This window comes from Colobus angolensis, unplaced genomic scaffold, assembly GCF_000951035.1.
Source record: "Colobus angolensis palliatus isolate OR3802 unplaced genomic scaffold, Cang.pa_1.0 Scaffold517, whole genome shotgun sequence".
NCBI classification, from domain to species: Eukaryota; Metazoa; Chordata; class Mammalia; order Primates; family Cercopithecidae; genus Colobus; species Colobus angolensis.
The window spans coordinates 106,611-127,562 of NW_012118677.1; the positions used below are offsets into that span (position 1 = coordinate 106,611).

The 20,952-nt window shown below is 39.4% G+C and overlaps 1 protein-coding gene across 1 annotated transcript in view; it reads right to left on the minus strand.

Annotated features, from left to right (window-relative positions):
• Positions 1 to 20,952, minus strand: part of STK39 (serine threonine kinase 39) — a 300,851-nt gene that overhangs the window by 49,183 nt on the left and 230,716 nt on the right. Inside the window, exons 19-20 of the mRNA XM_011960610.1 lie at positions 14,541 to 14,593; positions 10,150 to 10,218 (exon numbers count right to left, since the gene is read on the minus strand). Of these exons, the coding sequence (XP_011816000.1) occupies positions 10,150 to 10,218; positions 14,541 to 14,593 (122 nt within the window). The remainder of the gene's footprint in view (positions 1 to 10,149; positions 10,219 to 14,540; positions 14,594 to 20,952) is intronic.

Genomic DNA, 20,952 nt, shown 5'->3' on the forward strand with positions numbered 1-20,952 from the left:
ACTCTGTCACCCAGGCTGGAGTGCAGTGGCACAATCTTGGCTCACTGCAACCTCCGCCTACCGGGTTCAAGTGATTCTCCTGCCTCAGTCTCCTGAGTAGCTGGGATTACAGGTATGCACCACCAGCTAATTTTTGTATTTTTAGTAGAGATGGGGTTTCACCATGTTGGTCAAGCTGGTCTTGAACTCCTGTGCAACTATGATATGTTAATATATATCATAGTTGATCCACCTGCTGCGGGCTCCCAAACTGCTGGGATTACAGGCTTGAGCCACCACATCTGGCCCAGCTGCTGAATATCTTATCTCACCTAGAAATGGTAGTTATTCATCTGAATGGAATTAGAATTATTATACAACATGGATGATACTTTTATATTAGATAGTCAAGCCTATCATTTGTGAATATTCAAAATATAATTTTGCCAGTTTTTAATATTAATGTCCAATTTTTCCATTTAAGGAATACATATTATACCTCAATAAAGATTTCTTTTTTAAAGAAAGAAAAGATAATTGGGAAACCAAGAGCAATGAGCTACAATCAAACAGGCAGTGGTGCCTTTTTGAAAACAGAAACCCTACATCATATCTAACAGGTCAACATTTATTTCTGGTAAAAATATAAAAGAAAAGTAATCAGCACAGTACCCCCAAAGTACTTATAGTCCTAATTCCCTAAGATATTAAACTTAACACACAGACAACTTTTAATCAGGAATCACTCAGCTGTATTTATTGACATCATTCAACTAACCACAAGCCTGTCTAAATCCAGAAAGGGCTTAAGGAGTTTTCTTCCTTTATTACCTGTCACCATTTCAAAATCATAGTACAGCTGTGTAATAAAGACACTATTTTAATAATGAATGTTTTTCTTCACTGAAAGTCAGTATCAGTGAATATCACAGCATAATCACTGAAATGAATATGAGATGAAATATGTTCACTGTTTTCCAAGACTGTCGTCGTGAAAGTGAACTGCTGCTCAGTAAATTGTGGATCACTCATAACAGACTTAAATATCCCTGACTATAGCAGGAAGAACAGAGCACTTCGCACATCTAACCATATGCTCATGACTGAGCAGAGAGATTCTGTTGCTTCCATACTTGAGAGCCTAAGCACACTTTGCCATTTTGTAGAGAAATAAAAGCTGAAGGCCATCTGGAGGATCCACTGCCTCCTGAGCAGCAATGTTAGTTTTAATCAAAACTGTAACTACTCATTTTGGTAAAAATTTATACCAATGCCATATATGTGGCATCTACACCATTCATACACATAAACACGATTTTTGAAAGTTAACTGGCACAGTTTTAAAACAGACTCTTAAAGACAGCAGAGAATCAAATAAGGCAGAAAAGAAAAGGAGATTAGTGAGACTGGGAGAAAGGTATAGATGATGAAATGAGCTAAAGGTATCTCCAAAGATTACTATAAGCATAAAATAAAGTGACTATGGCCTGGGCGCAGTGGCTCACGCCAGCACTTTGAGGGGCCAAGGCAGGCGGATAACGAGATCAGGAGATCGAGACCATCCTGGCTAACACGGTGAAACCCCGTCTCTACTAAAAATACAAAAAAATTAGCTGGGTGTGGTGGCGGGTGCCTGTAGTCCTAGCTACTCAGGAGGCTGAGGCAGGAGAATGGCGTAAACCCGGGAGGCGGAGCTTGCAGTGAGGTGAGATTGCGCCACTGTACTCCAGCCTGGGTGACAGAGTGAGACTCCGTCTCAAAAATAAAAAATAAATAAATAAATAAATAAAGTGACTATGAAATTCCAGTGTGTATGAGAATCACTTGGGATACCTGTTGAAAACAGAAATTTCCACACTCTATGCCCAAAGACAGCTGATGCTGTATCTCTGGGCTGGAACCCAGAAACGTGCACTTTTAGTAAGCATCCCAGATAAGATAGGCAACTCACAGCTCATACTTTGAGAGACACTCAGAATACTTAACCTTAGCAAGCACTAGTGGACAGAAGGCCCTGTCTCTCTCTCTATATTTTTTTGAGACAGAGTCTCGCTCTGTCACCCAGGTTGGAGTGCAGTGGCGCAATCTCAGCTCACTGCAATCTCTGCCTCCCGGGTTCAAGCAATTATCCTGCCTCAGCCTCCTGAGTAGCTGGGATTACAGGTGTGCCCTACCACATCCAGCTAATTTTTGTATTTTCATTAGAGACAAAGTTTCTCCGTGTTGGCCTGGCTGGTCTCAAACTCCTCACATCAAGTGATCCACCTGCCTCAGCCTCACAAAGTGCTAGGATTACAGGCGTGAGCTACCTACCATGCCTGACCAGAAGGCTGTCGAGACAAAACATATTCTTTTCCCAAGAGACCAGACTCAAAAGTCATGTGACAAGTCAATTTCTAAGAGAAAGGAAAGGAACATGGGAAAAAGTAGGGAGGGAAAAAAATCAATCATAGTGAATTACTATTTCTTTTTTGGAAGATACAACAATATTTACATTATCCAAATCATCAATTCATGCAATAATCCAGTACTGAACTTGCAAATGGTATACAATGCATTCATTTATCCAACATATTTATTAAATGCCTATGTGTGTCAACAATGGTAGTGATGCAATAACATAGAAGATAAGCGTTGCCCTAAAGATGTCTTCAGCCTCCACACAACGGAAGGCAAGCATGCAGCAGTGCAGCAGGATGAGAGCCATATGTCTTGAGTTGGTAAAAATATGGTTCTCTGGCATTCTAGACAAGGAAAAGCTGTCCTCCAAACTGTGCAAGGAGTGGGGTGTCAGGCAGCAGAGGAGGCTTCATGATGGTGACATGTATGGTAAGTCTTGCAGGCAGACAGGTTTTAAACATGATTCTTCATGTGCAGGAAAAGAGCATCCCACAGGGCATGAACAATAGGTCTAAGTCTACTGAGAGAGCTTTGGGAACATCTATCACTAAAGTAAGTTTTCCTTCCAGTGACAACTAGCCAGTGATGCTCAAAATCTGTCAAATGAAAACTGTAGAAGTCAATGCAGGCAGACAGCTCCCTTCTCAGGAAACAGAAATTCCAACATCTGGTTCTAAACTCCACTTAAAGAAATAGACATATGTTGCTACAAGGCTGGAAAAAGGATGGTATAAAAACGCAGCAAAGGGCAGTCAGTGGGCACCTTTCTGGAAGGCATCTGACAAGCAGCTTCTCTTCCTGTGTAAACACACAGTCAAACCCTGGCCTCTGTATTGAGCCGTGCAGATTGGAGTTCAGCAGCTTTGTAGGAGCTGGTAAGCTGGCCACATAACTGCTTAGCTTAACATACCCACTGGTGTTCCTTCTTCCATAGTTGAGGGTTAAAACTTACTAAACTAATTCCTCAAAAATTTATATCACAAAGTCTGGAGAGAACTTACTGTTTTCTTTTGTACATATGATTTTTGTGTTTTGCATTTTTCCCCCTGTGCTTCCATTGCAGAGAAAACTTACTTCTGTCCGGCTGTTTTTCCACCAGGAAGCAAAGGAAACAATGAGTTTCTCTGCTGTCTCATTATCACTCATCCTTGGGAATCCTCTGAAACAACTAGAATAGGGACTCAGATTTGGTCTCTTTCCACTTGTCAGCCAACCCAGCCAGGAAAGATAAGCAATTATGCATGCATGTCCTCTAGTTTTTCATCTTGAAAATGTTTTTAAACCAACACCCACCCAGGAGGCCTTGCCAATCTTATCAACGGCTATTTACACAAAGCCTAAGAATGTTTCCTGTTTCTTGCCTAAGGTAGCACTGAGTTTAAGCACAAGTGAAGTGGGTTTACGATTTCAGTCTACAAACAGCACATTTAATTTCTGCACTGCTTTGCTTCTGCTCGAAAGCAATCACTTCATGTCACTATACTGGCCCTTCTTCAATCCAGACTCTGCTTTGCAAAGGCTGGCACACTAAAGGCAGGCTACCCTGAAGCTAGGTATTGAAGACTTTTTGTAACCTGTGTTTGCCATATTCTAGTAAAACTCATAACATTCACTGCTCCATAACATATGCTACTGCTTTTTCAGCCTTTTCACAATGTTGTAAGCATTTACTCCAATTCAAAAGAAAATGCTGATGGGAAAGAAACAGATTTTTAATCTATTCAAATGTTAGCTATTTTATACTATAGAAGCTGAAAAAATACACGTGTCAGAAATCATTCAAACCTCAATGTAAACTGGACTCTTTCTTTACACAGCTTTCCTCAGGTGAACTTATTTCATATTTGCAAATACTTTGAATTTTGCAATCTTGAAAGCAAAATTCTTAAAACACTAGAATCCTGTAACTCAAAGTATCCTTTGTTTCTGAAGTAAATGTTATGATATATCTGATTATATATCAAAATGGGATTTGTTTATCTCTAACAAATGTTTATGGAGGGCCTACTATGTGAAATGCAGTTTGGGGCACTGGGAATGTGGCAGTTAACAAAAGAGATTAAAATTCTGACCTTAAAAAACTGATGCTCAAGGGGAAGTCCTATATAGCTGACAAAATAAATAAATGAAACATACAGGCTATTGAATATGGAGAGATTAGGTAGAATAACGAAATAAGAAAGAGGGTAGAGAGTTGGGGATGGTGCGCAATTTTAATAAGGCTGCTCAGGGAGACCCTTTTGTGAGGCAATATTTAAGCACCAGGGGGTGGGCATATATGGCCCTAAAGAAGAAGGAGTGTCCTGGAAGAAGAGCAAGTTCAACAGCTGGGGTGGCTGGGGTGGGGCGAGCAAGGGGAAGAGCAGGAGAGGAGACATCCGAGAAGTGAGAGGTGGCACAGTGTAGAGGACTGGAGGCCATGGCGATTGTGGGTGGAGAGCCACTGCAGAGTTTTGATTGAACTCTGAACACAATCTGGCTTACTTTTTAAAAATTGAACTAAAAGTCACATATTATAAAGTTCGCCCCTTTAAAATGCACGATTCAGTGGTTTTTAGTAAAGTCACAAGGTTGTGTACCCATTACTGAAAGGGCATATCACAAGAATATTTCACATCAAAGCCTTTTGTAAAGTGTGTACCCTCCCCATTGCTAAACCTAGCAACAAGGTGAAATAGGGCAAGGTTGAAAAACAGCCCCCAGGACTAGCTCAGACAAACAATTCCAGGAAACCAGGAACCAGAACAGACCAGATGAACAGGCCGGGTAAACGAGCCCTGCCCTGCAAGCCCCTGATAAACGTCATCAGTGTTTCAAAAGAGCAACTGAAATATCAGAAATGGCGGGAACCAATCATAATCAGCCAAGTTGCCTTGTTCAAATGTCAGCCAGTCATACGTCTGATTTGTACAAAATCCCCTATGACTCTGTGCCTGTTTACCCCTGACTATATAACGCTGTCCTGAGCCCAATTGGGGAGCTCTTCCGCTCGTTGCACGACCAGCGTGAGAGTTCCAGGTTCGAACCTGCAATAAAGATCCTTGCCGTTTGGCTTTGACTCCGGACTCTGGTGGTCTTCTCTGGGGAATAAACGGTCTGGGCATAACATTACTACTTCTAATTCCAGAACATTTTCATCACCCCAAAAAGAAATGCCATACTTAGTAGTCACTCCCCTGCCCCACTCATTACCAGCCCCTGGCAACCACTCTTCTGCTTTCTGACTCTATGGATTTGCCTTCTCTGGACATTTCATATAAATGGAACCACACCATATGTGGCCTTTTGCATGTGATTACTTTACCTGGATTTCTGGCTGCTGAGATGAGAACAGGCTGAAGGGAGGCAAGGACAGAAGCTGGGATGGCGGCAAAGGGATGAATACAAGAACTCAACTGGGAGTTCAGAGGGCCTTGAAACAGGATGGGATGTGAGATGGTAAGCAAAGGGAGGATCCTGGGCACATTCAGATGGGTTGGATGTGAAGTATGAGAGAAAGAAAAGTCAAGGACAATGCCCAGGGTTTTGGCCTGGGCACCTGGAAAGTTGGAGATGATGCCTATGAAGAGTCTAAGATTTCTGGAGGGGCAGGCTGGGAAGAAATACCAGGGGCTGGATTTTGAAACTGTGGACTAAATCTTGGATGTCTATTACCTTACCAAGTGAAGATGCTAAAAGGGGAGCTGAATATCAGTCTGGAATTCAAAAGAAAAGTCTGGATCAAAGATATAAATTTGGGAGTTAAAGAGTGGAAGGTATTTAATACCATGAAACCTGATAAGATCAGCAAAGGAGCAAGTAGAGAAAGAGAAGAGATCTAAGGAAAGGGTCCTTGGACACATCAAGATTTATAGGTTAGACAGATGAGGAGGAACCAACAAAAAAGACAGAAGGAAATACTAGTAAGATGGGAGAACTAGGAGAGGGTGGAGTCTTAAAACCAAGTGAAAAAGCTTACCATGGAGAAGGGCATTGTCAACTATGCCCAGTACTGCCAACAGGTCAAGCATGCTAAGGACTGAGGATGAGCCTCAGGTTTAACACGGCAGCCATTCACAGATCACGTGTCCTTTACCATCCTTCTTTCTCCCCTCACTCCAGCCACGCCTACGTATGTGTCTGCCACTCTCTTTTTGCAGGTGTGTTTTCCCCAGGTGCAGCTTTGGAAAGAACAGTTTGAGTGGAGTAGGGCGGTCAAAAGTCTGACTGAGGTGGATTTAAGAGACAGCTTATCCACCTGGCTGAGGTGGATTTAAGGAATCAAAGCCAGGGCAATTTTCTTTGATAAGTTTAGCTGTAAGGGGATGCAGAGAAATAGCTGTAATGGGAGGTGGGGTAAAGACAGGGCTTTCTGAAGATAAGAGAAATAAAAACATATTCATATGCTGGTGGGACATATCCAGTAAAGAGGGAAATAGATGAGGAGGGAGGGAGTACAGATTTGCTAGGATTGGTTAGAGGGAACAAGATCAAATAAATTAGTTTGTCAAATAATCAGCAATTAAAATAGAAAACATCCACTGGTCCGTGGAAAAACAAACAAGGAAAAGCTATTTTTCTCCCAGGGGACACAAGAACCACCATCATTACCTGGATCTACTTTTTAAGGGTGAAAGTATAAATTATATGCAAAGTGTCAACACTGGGGAGTCAACAAGACCCAAGCTCAAGGACCATTACCAGTTGCAACAGTCTAGACACTTCTTTGGAACTCAGTGTTCAGTCTGCAACGTAGTGATTAAAACAACCTGTCCTCTTTACCTTATAAGAATTGATGTGATGATCAAATGAAATACATAAACCTTGTCTGTAAACACTTAAGTGTGATATCCATATAAGGCATTTTTAAGTGCTACTATATCAAAAAGAGTTAGATATGCCTGTTCTTACTCCAACACTTTCTACATAGAAATAATTTAGCTCCAAGAAGGGGAAAAAAGGCAAGCTGAAGAGTTTTTAGAAGAATAATTAACTAAGGCATAGAAAAAGAGAAGCTTTATGGTTATATATTGTATTGAAAACACACTCAATAAGTTGTACATGAACTCTGCCTTAATTTCCTAATTTCCTCCTTTTAAAAATTCAACAACAACAACAACAATAAAACCTTCTTAACTTTAGCTGAGCCTGGGGCAAAAAAAGTAGTACATTAAACACTTGACTGCAGGTCTGAAGCAAGGACCATGCTTAAAAGAAGACGTGACCTACCACCTTTCCATGAATCTCTCTTATTTTCTGTGTTCCTAGCCACCTGCCAGGATCAACTCCAATAAAAGAACAATCTGATCCTTGGCTTCTTGCCCAATAGGAGACATTAGTAGGTGTTTCAAAGAAGTTTTTGATTATCATTTTCACTTGATTAATTTTCTATTCTGGATGCTTAGCATACAGACCATAGCTCTCTTCAAGGAAAATATATTTTGCAGGGTCTCCTGATCTAGCTGTTCTATTTCTTCCGGTAAACTAAGACACAAAAGTGTGTACTTATCTTTTCTAATGAAGGAGAGTGTTCATCTTCATCAAGGAATTGGTAGGTTAACATAATGAATTCTTAGACGGAATTTAAAGCAGACACCAAAGTTGAATCAATCTTTTTTCTCAGCTTCCCTCTCACATTTGATTAGAAAACTTAGGTGAGAACTTAGCTGGCCTTAAACCTCACAAGATTGTAAAGGAAAATGTGAAAGACAAGATATATAAGGGAATACACATTCACACCACATAAATGCATGTTAAGTCACTTTCCTTTAAAATACGTCTGTGTCCCCTCATGTATGGAGTCACTTGGCAAAGGAGTTAGAGCTTCATTGTGAAATCAATGTGAACACTTGATGTAAAATCAATAGGAAAAAAACCTATTTTTTTCTAATTATAAAGGTATCTTTGTATCTGCATTTATGACATATCAATTGTATATAAAGAACATATTGGATATTATGTCTTTAGTCAGAATTCTAATCTCCCACTATAAACTCAATTCCTCTTATTTACATAAAATAATTCACTTTATAATGATTTACATTCCAAAGTTACTAGGAACAAATCATTCTGATAGGTGTGTGTATCTACCTTAAACTCCCTCTTCAGTCACATACTCCAGCGTTATTGGGGAAGGACTTATTTTGAATAAGTTGTTTTTTTTTAATTAAAACATCATTTAAGGGGCTGGGAGCGGTGGCTCACACCTGTAATCCCAGTGCTTTGGGAGGCCAAGGCAGGTGGATCACTTGAGGTCAGGAGTTCAAAACCAGCCTGGCCAACATGGCGAAACCCTGTCTCTACTAAAAATACAAAAATTAGCTGGGAATGGTGGCACGCGCCTGTAGTCCCAAGCTACTCGGGAGGCTGAGGCATCAGAATTGCCTGGACCCGGGAGGCGGAGGTTGCACTGGGCTGAGATTACACCACTGCACTCCAGCCTGGGTGACAGAGTGAGACCCTGTTTCAAAAAAACAAAAACAAAAACAAACATAAACCATATCATTTAAGGGGAGCATGTCATTTCAAACATCAGTTTTGAGTTGAATATTTTTTAATAAGGCATTATCATAATACATAGTCTCCTAAATAATATTAGAGTTAATAATATAATTAATATATTAACATAATTATTAATATGCTAACTAACCTTGATTAGTTAGGGTTATTATCATTATACATCATAAAATCTCTATGAAGTCAGAATTTGCTGAAGAGCATGGAGCTATTCATCCTCACTCTAGGTGGAACCAGGCTACACATTTTCTCAGACGGCTGTCTGCGTCTTAGAACTTTTCCACCTCCTTTGCTTTGTCAGGAGGTCTATGGGTGGTTGCTTGCTCCTATCAGCAGTCTATGTTGAGCAGGCTCCCCTATCTCTGTACAGCTATCTTATGATTCTAAAGGAGGCAGAAAGACCCACAAAGTGAAATCATTCTGCCACGTCCCAGCTGCATGGTTCTGGACACACCACGGAACCTCTTTAGGAATTCATTTCCTGATCTATACAGTGAAAGAACTGGCCTGATTGATGTTTAAGTTCCCATCCAAACCTGAGATTTTACAATGAATATTGCTGAGAGCTGAAAAAACGAATTCTAAGTTTATTAGAACTGTGTCCAAAGAAAGAATATAGAAACTCTGAGTAAGGGTTTCAAAGGTTCCTATGCTTTAGTGAACAGAATTTACAGCATCTTATTTTTGTTACATCACGGACTTTTGGGTCTTCTGAGTTCTTTGTTATATTTCCAATAAATGAGGCTCCTCATTGGATAAATCATGTCCAGATACATGAGACAGGATTACATTAAGAGCTTTTGAAAAAAAGAAAATTAAATATGATTCTTTTCTTTTTTTTTTGAGACGGAGTTTCACTGTTGTTGTGCAATGGCGCAATCTTGGCTCACTGCAACCTCCGCCTCCCAGGTTCAAGAGATTCTCCTGCCTCGGCTTCCCGAGTAGCTGAGACTACGGGCATGCACCACCCATGCCCAGCTAATTTTGTATTTTTAGTAGAGGCGGGGTTTCACCAAATAGGCCAGGCTGGTCTCTAACTCCTAACCTTAGGTGGTCCACCCACCTTGGCCTCCCAAAGTGCTGGGATTATAGGCATGAGCCATGGCACCCGTCCAAACATGATTCTTAAATATACTTCTACATAAAAGATAAGAATTCAAGAAGAATTCTTCAAATATTCAGAGTGAATTATTCCTTAATGAACACTTTTGCTTCCAAACACATTTCCATTTTATATACCAACAAAATGACAGTGCATACTAAAAAACAATTTACCTATAACTACATCGTGACCATCCACCAAGCCAGCAGAGAAGAGCTCCTGAGATACACCATCTGCTGTATCTGTCCAAATGTGAAATGAATATATATTAGTAACTATAACATAAAAATCAACAACCCAGTACAATGTAAAAGATATATATTTCATTTATGAAAATCATCCATGAGTTTTAATTCAACAATTCAGACTCTATCAAGAGAAAATCAGAAGCAACATGAAATACATTTTGCCACGTGCCATTTGCATCTTGCTATTTATTCAACAGAAGTTACACAAAATATTTTTTCCATTTTTGGCGAAATAAAACACTTGTGCCCTCTGGCTACTATCTGAATTAATCTTCAAATGTGCCTCTGGAAGTTATAACTGTTCCCTATCACACTGCTTCTCTTTCCTGCCAAGGTTAATCCCACCCACCATCATCAATCCTTTTCTATCATTAGTAGCTATGCAGTGAATTTACAGCAAAGGTTGAATGGATAGCACCTGATATAACCTTGCATGTGTACAAACAGCCTAAGAGCTTGCTGGGCTATTAAGACGAGCTATTTAAATGTATGCTATTAAGAAACTCCTTTAACATGACATTGATCATTTGATAGCAACAGATTCACTGTCTTAGAAAAATGTGTCTTTGAATAAAATACCGTACTTTCTCAATGATAAGTGACAGGAGTTCGCAATCTCCTAAGGATGGGACTAAAGAGGCCGTGGCAAGTGAATACAGCTGGAATTACTTAATTGAAAGGTTACGAATGAACATGATAACACCGTAACCTTCTATTTGAAGGCTTTGTAAAGAGAAACTGATAAATTACAATGTGCTCAGGAGAACTGTTAGAAACCCCCACGTTTTCACAAGGGAGCTCACTTGGTTCAAGGGAGCTGACTTGGTCCCCAGGGACTTCGGATAGTCTCACAAATATTTAGAACCGTAGCTTGATAAGAAAAAACTGGCTCAGCAGGCTGTAACACTCTCGATGGGGGTTTGACAGAAATGTCTTCCAAAGTCAGGGGGCACCTGAAAGTACAGCTGCTAAATCAGATGAGCATTTAAACGGATTGCGGTTTGTGACGCCAAAAGCTGCCCTAAACATGAACTGTGTTTCCTTACTTCATCTGTGCTTCAGATGTGGTGACTATGTAACTGGGTCGGGGTGTGTGTGTGTGTGTATGTGTGTGTTTGTGTGTATATGTGTTTGCATGTGTGCATATACATGTGAGTGTGCAGCTGGAGGTACATTTGTGTTTCACAATTCTTGGGGTTTAAAGAGCTTGCCCAGTGTCTGACACACAGTAAATACTCAATAAATGGTAACTATGATGATGATGCAGCAGCCAAAGATCACTTGAAACACACCTTACACTTTACACCTCCAGAGAAACTGTGGTATTCTGCCATTTTACTGATTCCATTTCATAATGAAGTATTAATGAAATGGAATAAAATGAAGTAAATGGCAAAGAAATACACAGGAATCTTACTAAACTATGAAGTTCCATATAAGATGAGCTCGTCTTAGGCTCTGTCCTTTTTGCTAGCAGTACAAAAACCACCTTGGCCCAGTGCAACGGCTCATATCTGTAATTCCAGCAGTTTAGGAGGCCAAGGCGAGATGATTGCTTGAGCCCAGGAGATACAGACCAGTCTGGGCAACATAGGGAGACCCCGTTTCTACAAAGCGTAAAAAATTAGCTGGGCATGGTGGCATGTACCTGTAGTCCCAGCTACTTGGGAGGCTGAGTGGAAGGATCACTTGAGCCTGGGAGGTCAAGGCTGCAGTGAGCTCCAGCCAGGGTGACAGAGTGAAACCCTGTCTAGTTTTAAAAAAGAAAAGAAAAAAAAATAAACACCTTATAAAGTCTCTTCATGATAAAATGATCCCATAATTATGGAAGTTAGGGTAGCATAATGAGAGGCGCTACTCTGAACATGATGTAGCTTTCTGAAGGTGCTAGAACATTCAGCCTCATAACTGGCATCTTCCTGGATGTTACCCAAATCTTTAGGGAAATAAGTGAACTGAATTAAAGAACCTAACACCTAGTAGGCACTGGGCAGATAGCAGGCAGTCATTCATTATATTTCTACTGATTGGTCATCTGCTGAAGCATTTGGATGTGTTACCTGTCATTTCTAAAGTATCAGTAGGATCTTACACTTAAGTAAAGAGCTATAATCACAGAAGGTAGCCAAAAATGAAATAATCAAAGCTGCATTGAGGGATAGCACTAAAACAGTACCAAAACAACTGACATTCCCAAATGATTAAAGCATACAACATGTCCTACTGTTTTCAGGACTCCTGGGCACCAGATGAGTCATGCCAAAATGGCAAACAGGTACCGCTGGCTGAGCCAAATGGGAAATATTCCATATCTGCATGTATGCCATTAGGCATTTTGTATGCATGGAAGTAAGATACCAGTAATAGTTTAGAACAGAAATGTGAAATAACTTATTTCATGTTTCATTAGCAATCTATTTTTCTTTAAGCTGTTTAACATCCCTGGTGCCTAAACAGGATAAATATTCATGTATTAATTTCTGGTTTCCAGAGCACATGGGACACACTAAACACAAAGGGCTTGTCCTTAAGTGAGGAAAGAGCATATTTTATGTGTTTACGTTATACATTTTGTGCCATATATACTTACTCACGTGTATACACAGCACAAGCATAATGCATGTGGACTGCACACAGATTTACTGCAAGCAAAGTCTGAAATACAGACAGCATCAATAGTCACAGAGGTGCAGTGATATATGCATAGTGCTTCCTTCAATAATGGGCCTGTGCTCTGCCGCCCAGTGAAGGCTGGCTGTCACTAGGCAGACAATGCTGTGGGTTCTGGCTGTGCAACAGAAGCAGGGACTGTTAATCTAAATGTGGCAAAGGCAGCTGCCAAAGCCAGTGCCAATAGCCCAATAATGCTGATAGGGCCATGTTACCCACAAAAGTCCTGAGCTCATATTCACTTCTTTGTTACCTCTTAAAATTAAAATTGATTTTCATTGCCATAGTCAATTTTAAACAATCAGATGTAAAGAAACAACCTTAAAATAAGAATCTGTTCTTTCTACTTGCTGTACTTGAAACATTTATTATATAATTACTAGATTTTATCACAGCATGGCCTGGTCAATATTTTTATATTATGACAAAATAGATAGCTTTTTGACAATACTACCTGGTGCTGTACAATCTCATAAACCAACTCTAAATTGTCAAAGATGGATATCTCCGGAAAGAAAGATCAATTAGCAAATCCACTAGGACCTTATGTCCATTTATTCATTGAGACAGAGTCTCGCTCTGTCACCCCGACTGGAACGCAGTGGCACAATCTTGGCTCACTGCACCCTCTGCCTCCCAGGTTCAAGTGAGTCTCTTGCCTCAGCCTCCCAAGTAGCTGAGACTAGAGCTGCGCACCATCCCACCCAGCTGGTTTCTGTATTTTTAGTAGATAGGGGGTTTCACCATGTTGGCCAGGCTGGTCTCACACTCCTAGCCTCAACTGATGCCCCGCCTCAGCCTCCCAAAGTGCTGAGATTACAGGTGTGAGCCACCATGCCTGGCCTATACATTTATTTTAAAAAGATACTCCATATTTTAGTTTAATTCAAATATACCAGGAATCCTGAAATCTTTGCATTTATAGAAGACTAGCAATCAGGGACCAGTAAGCCTATGGCCAAGCATTGCCCAGGAATATTTTGTTTAGCTAGTGGCCTTTGTAAAAAAAAAAAAAACAAACTACTGAACATGAGTGAAATTAGATAGGAGATCCTCCAGTTTCCCGAAGTGCACACTATTCACTCTGGTTTCTGTGGACATCTGAGTTTGTGTCTTCCTGCAGGTAATAACCACAGGGTGTCAAAGAGTTTACTGATGGACCACCTAACAAGCTAGAAAGTTCTTGTACTTCGGAGTTTTCAAAATTTTAGTAAACACTCCCCAATGGAGGTTTCACGTAATCTGAACTGAGATCACAGAAGCAAAGTATGTTACCTTTTTGTATGATCCCACTGTTTGCTGCTCATCCCTCATTAGGATTGTGGTATGCTTCTCATTACATTCATCATCATTTGCTTTAGGGCCTGCATTACCATAGCAATACTTATTTTCACGGTTGAGCTAATATATCTAACTTATATTTGTATGTATACTGTGCTGCATGTGTCGCTGAGATTCACGTAGTCAGTCATGATTTGGTTTGGAATCCTTAGAAGTATCAAAAGTCCTTCCTTCCATCTATCTCTCCTTCCTTCCTTCATTATTAAACAAAGCAGTTTTAAACAGCAAATTATAACCACATGCTTGTAATCAATTTCTGTAATGCTCTTTGAGGCAATAAAATAATAACTTCAATTAAAACTTACCTCTTCCTGGAGTAAACTCAAATCGTATGTCATTAAGTTCCTTTCTGGAGTTTCTGAAATACATAACATATAATACATTAAAGTCTAGTGAAGCAGAGTTTAGTCGAACTTACATGTATTCAGATTTTCACAAGATGCTACTACCGTGGATAACATTTTACAGTTTGAGGTTACCTCCAAGTATTTTGTTAACTGGGAAAGATAGTTAGGACAATAATAATGAAGAGATTTGTTTAATTTGATTGAATTTACCTTATATAAACATGCTTATATCACAAAATTCCAAAAACAAAATGTTCATTTTATAAAATCTGCACTAAACAGGAAACTTTGAATATAATTTCTTCTTTTTTATTTTTTTGAGACAGAGTTTCACTCTTGTTGCCCAGGCTGGAGTGCGATGGTGCAATCTCACTGCAACCTCTGTCTCCCAGGTTCAGCCTCCTGAGTAGCTGGAATTACCGGCATGTGCCACCACCCCCAGCTAATTTTTTGTATTTTTAGTAGAGACGGGGTTTCTCCATGTTGGTCAGGCTGGTCTCAAACTCCTGACCTCAGGTGATCCCCCCAGCCTTGGCCTCCCAAAGTGCTGGGATCACAGACATGAGCCACCACACCCAGCCAATAAATTTCATTAAAAATTTCAGAAGCCTTTAGTCTAAAATAAATGGTATCCACTGCATTTTTCATATTTTTTCTTGAAAAATAGTATTTTATTAAATCATTTTTAAAAGTGAAACAAACAGGGAAGATGGTCTCAGTGACAGAATTCAAGAAGCACTACACATTAAATCATGTAGCACAACACCAAGAAAAACGTACACATTTAGTAGTTTAAAATTTTATCTAAATTTAAAAGTTTTATATATTCAGTGGGCAATTTTGCAACATTTTGCCCCAAGAATATATAAAACTTTAAGTAACTGTAAAGGCTTACATAAAACTGAAAAATATATATGTATATGCAATTTAAAAATTAAATGGCACGGGGAGATATGAAATACATAAATGTCTGAGACACAAGTTTTCCATTCAAATTAATTTTAAGAAATGATAATAAGGGGCAGTGAGCTATAATTAGAATAGTTTCAAATTCTTGTAAGAACACTAAAATATTATAAGTATCAACAGATGCTATAAGTAAGGTTAATAAAAACATCTTAAGAAATTGCAGTAGAAGCCGGGCACGGTGGCTCACGCCTGTAATCCCAGCACTTTGAGAGGCTGAGGCAGATGGATCACTTGAGGTTAGGAGTTTGAGACCAGCCTGGCCTACATGGTGAAACCCCATTTCTACTAAAAATACAAAAATTAGCTGGGAGTGGTGGCACATTCCTATAATCCCAGCTACTCAGGAAGCTGCGGCAGGAGAACTGAAACCTGGGAGGTGGAAGTTGCAGTTAGCTGAGATCACACCACCGCACTACAGCTTGGGCGACAGAGCAAGAGTTTGTCTCATTTTGAGAAAGAGGGAAAGAAAGAAAGGAAAGAAAGGAAAGAAAGGAAAGAAAGGAAAGGAAAGGAAAGGAAAGGAAAGGAAAGGAAAGGAAAGGAAAGGAAAGGAAAGGAAAAGGAAAAGGAAAGAAGTTGCAGTAGGAAACATGAACTAGTATTAGCTCAGTCTCTGAAAGTGTCTAAGACAGAGTCAGAGACGGCCTGAATACCCATCCCTGAACATCCTCCTGAGGAGCTGGGAAATTGAGCATCTGCACTCTCAAGCTCTGTGTAAAACCTCCTGGTCTCTGTGAACCATGCCCAAACCACAACGAAGCTTGTCTCTGGGCCCTTTTTGGTCCACAGCCTGATTTTGGTTCTTTATGTCCTACCACATCCAACCACACTAAGAGTGAGGAAGCCCACTACGATGCACAGGGCATGGCACTGGCTGAAAGAATGCCCTTTTCCTCAGTGTCTAGAAAGTCAGCCCAAGTCTCCCACCTTCCCATAAACAAAACAGGGAGAGGTAAAGGGCCAAGAACTCAAGACACGTCCAAGCCCACACCCAGATATGAGAGCCTTGGACCTTGAACTTTGCATCTCCCCTCAGGTTTCCCCAACCTTGACTTTATCACTACTCCCCTCAGGGCTAAAATGGGACCAGGGACTGCAGCAGTTTCTATAACTGTGCTTCTTTTAGGACCTGTGGAAATCTGAAAACTGTGAAAATTGTGGATCCTCACCCTAAAAGAAAGTAGATACAGCAGTCCCCCTTTATCTTTGGTTTCATGTTCCATGGTTTCGGTTACCCATGTCAGCGCAGTAAAATATTTTGAGAGAGAGACCACATTCACATATCCTTTATGACACTATATTGTTGTAATTGTTCTATTTTATTATTATTTCTTGCTGTTAATCTCTTACTGTGCCTAATTAAGCTTTATCATAAGTACGTATGTATAGGGAAAAACATACTGCATAGATGGTTCGGTACTATTTTTGGCTTCAGTTATCCACAGCGGTTTCGAAAAGTACCCTTGCGAAGATACGGAGGGACTAGCACACATAACTTAATGCGCAAAATTTTAGATAACTACAGAGGAGTCAGAAATCATCTTGGACCCCAGACTAAAGAACCCTGCCTTGGAGGTAGAGTGTACCACTCACAACAGTGCCTACAGTGGGAGGATGATTTGCGTGCTGCGTTGTTTAAAGAGCTTAAACTTTCTTTTCATTTATTTATTTTTTTGAGATGGAGTTTTGCTCTGTCGCCTGTCACCCAGGCTGGAAATAAAGTGGCAAGATCTTTGCTCACTGCAACCTCTGCCTCCCAGGTTCTAGCTAGCAATTTTCCTGCCTCAGCCTCCCAAGCAGCTGGGAGTACAGGAGTGCGCCACCAAGCCCAGTTAATTTTTTGTATTTTCAGTAGAGATGGGGTTTCACCATGTTGGTCAGGCTGGTCTTGAACTCCTGACATCAAGTGATCCGCCTGCCTCAGCCTCCCAAAGTGCTGGGATTACAGGCGTGAGCCACTGCACCTGGCAAAGTTTCTTAATAAACCACCAATGTCACCACTGCACATTTACTTAGTGCTTTCATATATATCAGCAGTTCTCAAACTTTTTGGTCTTAGAACACTTTTATGTTCTTAAAAAGTACTGAGGACCCCTAAAGAGATTTTGTTTATATGGACTATATCTATCAAAGTTTACTGTATTAGAAATTAAAATTGATAATTAAAAAATATTTATTAATTTATTTGAAAATGACAATAACCCATTATATGTTAATGTAAATTTTATATGAAAAATTACTTTCCTTTTCAAAATGAAAACAAGTCAGTGAAAAAGAGCCCACTGTTTCACATTTTTGTAAACTTTTATAATATTGGGTTTAGGATAGCTTGAATCTTAAAACTGTTTCTGCAATCTGTTGCAATGTCGAATGTTATAGAGACAGGAATTGAAAAATTCCACTGAATATGTGTGAAAGAGTGAAAAAGGTAAGTAATTTCTTGCTATTATTATAAAAATAGTTTTGACCTCATGGGCTCCCTGAAAGGGTCTCAAGGACTCCCAGGGTTACTGGACTACATTTTAAGTAACACTAATATATAAATGTATACACATACATATGTATGTACACATAATATATATATGTATATATTATATATAATTAAATGAGATATGATATATAATATATATCATATATAATCTCATTTAATTTCAATAATTAACCTTTGAGATATGCAAAGAAGTATTATTTGTTTTCCATTTTTTCCATGATTGTGTTCAATAGCTTCTCCAAGTTTACAAATTTAATGAATGGCAGAGTGAAGGCCAATAATTCCATACTGAGGGTACCAAATACAAACAGAAATGCTCAATTCCTTTAAGATAAAGCAATATTATTCTCCAAGATTTTGCGTGCTCCCATAAAACAATTACTAAGCATTCATTTCCTTAATAGTCTTGGTTTTGTGTGCTGTATATGAGCAATGATTCACTTCAAACTAAAGTAGTCCAATAAGAAAACAACCATGAGGAAAGCAAGTATTTATAATGTACTTAATAATAAAATGACAGGAAAAAAATGAGGAATTTGGTTGGACATTAATTTGTGTCATTGTTCATTTCCTCTCTTCCTTTCCATCAGTCTTATTTAAAGAAATTTATTCTAGTAAGGTCATGAGAAGAGAGGTGTAAGAACTGTACCCAGAATATAATTATGCATATCCTGATGCTTCAAATATTAATAACACAGAAAGTAATATCCAACACCCATAAGCTCTGTCTATATCAACTGTGGTTCAAGTTATGGAGGCTGTGTAGTCAAGTCATTCTTTTATGACTCTGAACCTAAAATACTCGCCTTTGAAAAGATCACAGTGATTGATTGTGAGTAGTAGACTTGTCCCATCAAGATGAAATATAGCTGGAAAAATGCCTAATTGGAGCGAACTACTGAAGGTCATCCTTTTATAAAGAATTAATCTTTTCAGACTCATACTTAACACCTTTAATTGAAAGTACATTTACTTTAATTGATATGGCACAGGACACTCTTGATTTCAGGGAAGCTGAAAATAGGTATGATTTAAGGCCAGAAACTAAGTCTGTGAAACTTCACACAGGAAATGATAAAAACTTGAGAGTAACAGTTTCAACACTCAGGCTGCCTTTGATAATTTTTATTAAAAATCCTTTTAATCCTAAAATAAAAACTCTTAAATTTGGTAAGGTACAGCCCCTTATAGCTCATTGCACTGAAAATGCAAATGCATACAGAACTCAGACAGAACATTTACTTTTTAAGTAGGTGATACAATCATATGGCTTAAAAATTAAAAGGTACAATAGGGCATTAAATATTCTGTGAAAATTGGCCCTCTCACTCCTGTCACCCAACTACCTGGCTGCCCTTCCAGGGGCAATCAGTGTTTTACGAATTTGGTGCATACTTCTTGATGTTTTATGCATCAAGTAAACAAATACTAGCAAATACACATACCTACGGAACACAAATGATAGCACAGTATATCCACTGTTTCATATCTTGCCTGTCTTTTAACATAATACCATCTTGGAATTTCTCCATGGTAGTTTGTAGAGAGTTTTCTCATTCTTTTCTTTATAACTACATAGTCCTCTCTGGGATGCTGCAGCCTTTTTTCACCAGTTCCCATTCTATGAACAGATTGTTTCCAATCTTTCACTATTATAAAGAGTGCTTCAATAAATAACCTCATTCTTATGTCATTTTGCATAAATAGGAGTATAAAAATAAATGTCTAGAGGTGAATTGCTTGGTCAAAGGATATATGCATTTGTAATCTGACACATATTATGCAATTCCCCTTAAGTTGCACCCATTTATGCTCTTACCCACCATTTGTAAGCACTATTGCAGGAACTCTGAATAAATCAGAATGTATTAATAACCAGGGAGATGTGGGGACTGTGCCAGCTGGAAAGTTTCTTCCCCATCTAAAGGGGACAACCACTATTCAGTGCCTGCAGGTTATGGCCAGACAGGATTGGACTCAATGCTGCTCAATATTCGGATTTGTCAGAGAAGAAAGAAATTTGAAACTTTACATGACATTCCATAGTTTTAATTGTTGATACTAACTTTAAAATGCTCACACTAATGTGTGGGCCAGATTCAGTTCATTACCATTCATTAGTGAGGTCAAATATAACTTCTGCTGATAGTAATACACAAACCGATTTCTGGGGATGAAGCTTTCTGAAATGGTAAACTTCAAAGTTCTTTTTAAGGATCTACTAAAAAGAGTCATATAAATGATTACACTGACCCACAGACTGAAGGCATGGGAGAAATTAATCATGGGAAAGAAAAATAAAGCCACAGAAACCTAACCAAAAGAAAACAACAATTCATAAACTTATAAAACTGAAATTCATTTTCTTCATTGCTTGGATTCTTTCAGAGACAAGGTCTCACTCGGTTGCCCAGGTAGTACAGTGGCACACTTGTTGCTCACTGCAGCCTTGAACTCTCAGGCTCAAGCAATCCTCCTTCCTCAGCCTCCTGAGCAGCTTGAAGTATGGGTTAATTTTTAAATTTTTTGTAGAGAAAAGGGTCTTGCTATGTTACCGAGGCTGGTGTTGAACTCTGGACTCAAGTGATCTCCCTACCTCGGGATCCCAAAGCGCCAGGACTACAGGTGTGAGCCACGATGCCCAGCCTGATTTTTAAAAAATGTTTAGTAATTGATGTTCAGTGCTGACAAACTTTTTTTTTTCTATGTCTATTTAATGTGAGAAGTTCAGAGATACAGATTGGCATGCATAAAGTTTTTCTTCTTGTTCTTTCAATTCATCTTCAAGTGACACAATGAACAATCAAATGAGGCAGCTGGCTAAGAGGCTGGTAATGCAGAACACGAGTGAACACCCATCCCTTCCCGGTGGTGGAGGTGCAGAAGGCAGGTGCGATTGAAGTATATATT